The sequence below is a fragment of the Bidens hawaiensis genome, unplaced genomic scaffold, assembly GCF_021521415.1.
Source record: "Bidens hawaiensis isolate Kalapana, Puna unplaced genomic scaffold, B.hawaiensis_p1.1 tig00050572_1, whole genome shotgun sequence".
In the NCBI taxonomy this organism is placed as follows: Eukaryota; Viridiplantae; Streptophyta; class Magnoliopsida; order Asterales; family Asteraceae; genus Bidens; species Bidens hawaiensis.
Genome location: NW_027499055.1, coordinates 36,814 through 42,813, shown reverse-complemented (window position 1 = coordinate 42,813; position 6,000 = coordinate 36,814). Strand labels below are relative to the sequence as shown.

At 35.0% G+C, this 6,000-nt stretch overlaps 1 protein-coding gene across 1 annotated transcript; it reads left to right on the top strand.

The window, feature by feature from the left end:
- The first annotated feature begins 1,818 nt into the window (after positions 1-1,818).
- On the top strand, positions 1,819-4,794 carry LOC143598609 (superoxide dismutase [Fe], chloroplastic-like). The gene is made up of 8 exons (XM_077076783.1): positions 1,819-2,009; positions 2,080-2,123; positions 2,336-2,410; positions 2,966-3,326; positions 3,406-3,491; positions 3,721-3,747; positions 3,844-3,867; positions 4,630-4,794. Exons 1-8 carry the CDS (start codon positions 1,874-1,876, stop codon positions 4,723-4,725), a joined length of 849 nt encoding a protein of 282 aa, XP_076932898.1. The 5' UTR covers positions 1,819-1,873; the 3' UTR covers positions 4,726-4,794.
- Positions 4,795-6,000: the final 1,206 nt, after the last annotated feature.

Sequence of the window (6,000 nt, the reverse complement as noted above, 5' to 3'; positions counted from 1 at the left end):
ACCCTAAAAATGAACTATTTTCATATAAATGAGTTAAACAAGTAAAAATAAATCATCCGAAAATAATTCGGATGATTTGAGTAATTTTAACCTATTTTAACAGTTTCCGGTACGCCAAAGACGGAAACGGGTCCCGCGGCCAATCGGGACGTCTAAACCGAGCTATAATTTCACATTTTAAATTAAATTATCAGACAACCACTATTTTCGGGTCGTGTGTGACCAAACTCATTTTTGAAACATAAAAACGGATAATCGTGCTAGGCACGCAAAACGAGAAAAACGACTAATAGCAATTGTGACCATGGAACTCTAAACGATATCACAATCTGAGTCCGGAAAAGTGTTTCTGGGTTAACATTGCCCCCGGAATGAGTACAGGACTGGGTTAACAGTGTCCCCAGATGTACCGGTTGGTACGATTAAAGTTATATTAATAATGAGTGTATAGTAATGATCGTAGGGATCATATTACAGATTGGACGGGTTAACTGATATTGATTGTTGTTACCTGCTTGCATGTGCTAAGGTGAGTTTCACGAGCCCCATTTTCTGAATTGTTTTAAATGTTTTCCCGGGGCGGAAGCATGTTACTACTGAAATATTTAAGTACATACTGAACGCATGGATTTGCGTGGATTTTACTGAACGCATGGATTTGCGTGGATTTATATATATTGTTTATTGTACGGGAATCGTACGGAAATGTACTAAGATGGTAATTGTCTGAGTTGTTAATATTGTAAGGTCCCGCAACAGTGTTCTGGGTTAACAGTGTCCCCAGATGTCATTGGAAGTGTTCTGGGTTAACAGTGTCCCCAGATGTCTTTGGAAGTGTTTCCGGGTTAACTTTGTCCCCGGAGTGGGTACAGTACTGGGTTAACAGTGTCCCCAGATAATATTATATTATGATATGGATTTATCATGGTTTACTCAAATTGTGAAACTCACCAACTATTCGTAGTTGACCCGTTTTCTCACATGCTTTTCAGGTACAACTAAGATGAAGTGATTGCTTACGTGCTAAGTGCTTGATATGTGTAAGATTTGCGTGCAGGATATTAGGATACATTATAACAAATAGAATTGTGTATCGTGTTGTATGATGTGTGTATCACCTAGACGGTAATGAAATACAAGATAATGTAATTTGAAGCATATTAATGTATTCAGTTTTCTTTATAAACAATGTGGTTGATATCAGAGGTGTCTGTTGCATCCCGTTTACGTTTCCGCTGCGGTTACGGGGTGTTACACTGGGTTTAGTGCGGTTATTTTTTGGAGTGATTTTAGGGATGTTTAGGGAGATTGTATTGACGATCCTACCCTTTTAGAAGAAACCAAGTGCGTGTTTTGAAAATTTTGATCGGACGCTTGAAGATCTCGTGTACCTATCATACGATAAGAGATTAGCGTACAGTATATATATATATAAAATTATTTTGTTAGTAACATAATAAATGAGATATAAATGATAAGCTTGTTTATGATTGATACCTTCTTACTTGGTTGATCTTCTTGATTAAGACACAAGCGAGTCGTGCTGATAACGTGTTATGATATTAGCCATAATTATAACAAGATTATTAAAGTAATATGTGAACTTGAATATAACAAAAAAACAAGAGAATAGGAAAATAGACAAATCAGTAACTTTGTCAATGTACATCTTATGTTACATGAGGTAAATATATATACTATTCGAATTACTATTTAGAAGACATACACAAATAATTGGTGTTAAAAATTTCCATTCATCACATGGATATGTTTTGCAAACACGCTTATAACAAAAGTGTCCATGTGGGGAATTTCCCCATCCCTTTATATAGTTGTACTGCATGTAGTTGTAGTACAGTTGACAACATAATCCATGTACGTACGTAGTGTACTATCAATGTTAACTCCAACTTACCATTATTCATTATCCTGTCACATGCTCTGCTGCACACATATGCTAATGGCGTCCGTCGCTCCCCATCTAACCTCCGCCTTTGTTATCGCCCCAGGTCTTTCCACATATAACTACACTATTAATTGTTTCTGTCAGACACTTATTTATATTCGAATCTATTGCAGATTTTGGTAGATTATCACAAACCTTGAACCGGTCACATAGGCAGGTAAGTTGTCCCTGGTCAAATTTTTTGTTCATAATCTCAACAATTAATTTATAGGTATTAGTTACATCAAATGAAGTTAGGTTACCACAATTTAATGTCATCATATCCTTGTGTTGTAAGTGCAAATGACAATATTCACTAAAAAATGCCCTTTCGGATTTATAAAGATTTTGTTATTTTTGTTTGAAGAAGCTAATTAATTTGTTGTGTAGAGAATGAGTACTAGAAAATCTGTTTCTGGGACCATATCAGCCAGCATTGATTTGAAGCCACCTCCTTATGCATTGGTATGAGTAATATATAGCCGTAATATATAGCCCAAAACTGTACTATATATAAGTTACATAGTTTTATTATTTGGGAAAATGACCAAAATATATAGACATTTTGACTACCCAAATTCCAAGACTAGCCTCCCTTTCTCAAAAATACCCAAAATGCCCACCCAAGAACAATCGGTCCAACTGATTAAAACATGTCATACGCTAGATTATGGGACCATCAAGATCTTGCCACGTGTTCTAATAAAAAAAGCAGTTCTGGCCGAATTAAAAAAAACACGATGATTTTTTACTGTTTCCGACAAGATATATGGACATCCAAAAACAGTCGTCCCAATGAATTTCAATGAACTTATGTCGGACCGATGGTTTATGGACCCGCCTTTTTATTAGGACACGTGGCTAGATCTTGATGGTTCCGTAATCCGGTTAGACTGACTGTTCTTGGATGGCCATTTTGGGTATTTTTGAGAAAGGGGGCTGGTCTTGGAATGTGGGTGGTTAAAATGACTATTTTGGTCAGTTTCCCCCCTAATTATTTTTGTAATGCATGTATGGTAGGATGCTCTAGAACCACATATGAGCAAAGACACATTGGAATATCATTGGGGAAAACACCACAGAGCTTATGTCAACAACCTAAACAAGCAAATTGAGGGAACTGAATTAGATGAATTGTCACTAGAAAACATAATATTAGCTTCATATAATAAAGGCGATATTCTTCCCACCTTCAACAATGCTGCACAGGTTTGGAACCATGAGTTTTTTTGGGAATCTATGAAACCTGGTGGTGGTGGAAAGCCGACCGGAGAACTTTTAGAATTAATAAACAAAGATTTTGGTTCATTTGAAAGCTTCATTAGTGAGTTTAAGCAAGCAGCCGCTACTCAGTTTGGTTCGGGTTGGGCTTGGCTTGTATGTAAGTGTTTGTTCCACCAGACCATAACCAAAAATTTGAAATAAGATTGACCCTATTTTGGATCTTAATTTATCTGTAGATAACACATCCGCCTCAGAAGAGGACAAGAAGCTTGTTGTGATTAAGAGCTCAAATGCAATTAACCCTCTTGTGTTGGAATACCATGTGAGTATTTGGTTATGTTGATTTTAAATGAATTCTTAATTTTTGTGTTAACCAGTGTAACAATAGATGAAATAGTTTTCGGTGTTATAATTCTTGTGTATGTATGGGAGGGAATCGCATCTAAAATGAACCCTAAGGTCCGCTAGGCTACTTACTGCAACGACAGTAATCTAAACTGTTGTGTAATGTATAATTCTAACATGCAGTTTCTTTTTCTTTGAATTTGCAGCCACTCCTCACCATAGATGTCTGGGAGGTAACATTTCTTTACTTACATTTTCCTCGATATATACACTATATATGTCCATGTCATTTTCACTAACTTCAGTTTGAATCTAATTTGTGCTTGCAGCATGCATACTACCTGGATTTTAAGGCAAGAACTTCTTACTTTCATACAGAAGCATTTATGCATACATACACAAACACATGGACAGATCTATGCAAAAACACTATGTACTATGAGAACACAAAGAGCTAAATGAACCTTTAAATTTTCAATATATAAAAACTTAAATAATAGAAAATAGTAAATGAACAGTTTGTCATTAAATTCAAACAAAAAAAGGTACAAAAATTAGTTTAATTGGTATATAACCTACACATGTACAGGTTATATTAAGTGTGTGCATGTGTTGGTAAACGGTACAAAATTATAAAACATATGAATAGTTTAGTTTGATGGAGTTTTATGCACATAACCTACACATGTGTATGCAAGAAGCGCAAAGTTTTATAACCATAAGAAATGCAAAGTTTTATAACCGTAAGAATTGGAACATTAACGTTAATAAAATGAACTGTTGATAAAAAATATTAGACAATTTTCCTTTGTTCGTTGTGTTCTCCAACATTTAATGTTCCCAGTGATCCGCACCCTATAATTCATATCCCACATTTTCATTGTTAATAATACTTCTAACATAATATAATTGTTAGAATTATATAAGCTAGAATTAACTTTAAAGCTTCATTAACAAATTGATAAGAGATTTTTCAGCCTCAAATTATAATCAGTTTTAAAGTGCATGTCTAAACACCCTCATTCACCATATGGTATAAACAAAGTGACCCTTTGCCCTATCTAATGCTTGATTAATGTCACACTAATGGTATTAAAATTTATTGTCTGTTACAGAACCTCAGGCCCGATTATATATCAACTTTCCTCGATAAGCTTGTATCATGGGAGACGGTGAGTTCCAGGCTTGAAGCAGCCAAGGCTGGGCATTGATTGTAAGAGAAACTGAGGTAATTGACGCAATTCGTAAAATATCATAATAAAACCCGAGAATGGGGCTGAGGATTGAATTTCCAGCTGATGAATGTTTGATTTTGGTGTTACAGAACTGTTATTTTGTATCGAGCTTGAATGACAATTTCGGTCAAAACTGAATAACTGTATTTGTTTCTTTAGTCACTTTGGTCAAAATAGTAACTTGTTTCTAACGCTTATAGACCATATAGAGAAAGTGTAGCTGTATAAATCGTATTTATAGATCTTTCCTCTAACCCTATTAGACGCATTCGTGAAATGGCTAAAAGTATTAAAACAGTTAAGGGAATGCATTTGTAATTCTAACGTGTTAGTAAGTAATGGACTTGTAGTAGTCAGCAGCAAAAGTAAACTTAATGAGAACCCTTGTGGCCTACTTCAATTATATATACTTAACTTGGTTTTTGCTCGTCAACATGTTTGATAATAAAAAGATATAACAAATATAACCATAAGATATCTGAATCTTTTAAAATAAAGTGAAAGACCCAGTATAAACAATACAAATCACCACGTATATAAGTCCAGACTAATCAAAAAACTGATAATCCTTAAGTTCTACATGATTAGCCCAATTAAGAGTTTGATTATTCGATGACTTTCCATTTGGCATTGACTTTTAGGATTGACAGTAACCTGCATCAGAATGAGTTCATCAAATCATTGACCTCCATATTGACAGCTTCAATCAAGAGCAGCATAATCTCAGTTCTTTGACTTTTATTAACCTCTCCAAATTAGTCATTATATAAACTCAGCCTTCGAACAATTGACTTCCGTCATCACCAGTCACATAACAGCTCCATTCTGACTTATTGTAATCCACCCAGAAAACACGCTGCGGGTCTTTACTGATGGTTCTCCGGCTATTGACAATGTACTAAGCTTTGCATATTTTGACCAATTATAATTTCCAAAAATCAATCAATACATCATCAAAATGTTGACTTTTAATTTTGAACATACTCCAATTAGACGACATTAACCTATAAAAAGACTCAATTTGAGAATAAAAAAGTTCGAATGTAATGTAAAAAAGGTTTCCATGCAAATGGTCAAAGGCCAATTTGACCAAACCGAATAAGACTCGTGACTGACTCAAACCCATAAGAAAAAAACACTTGTGGTCCCATCCAAACTGACCAATTAGCCCCAAGCCTCAGCACACCTATGTTTATCTTGAAACATTCCGTGGATTCTTTCCTGTCAGATAAAGAAAACCGTTGAGCAAAT

What these genes read in the sequence shown, in the direction of transcription:
- LOC143598609 (XM_077076783.1), top strand. Translation starts at nt 1,874, where the DNA reads ATGTACGTACGTAGTGTACTATCAATGTTAACTCCAACTTACCATTAT. An exon ending in AGCCACCTCCTTATGCATTG is followed by an intron (nt 2,411 to 2,965) that starts GTATGAGTAATA and finishes CATGTATGGTAG; the next exon opens with GATGCTCTAGAACCACATAT. An exon ending in GGGTTGGGCTTGGCTTGTAT is followed by an intron (nt 3,327 to 3,405) that starts GTAAGTGTTTGT and finishes ATTTATCTGTAG; the next exon opens with ATAACACATCCGCCTCAGAA.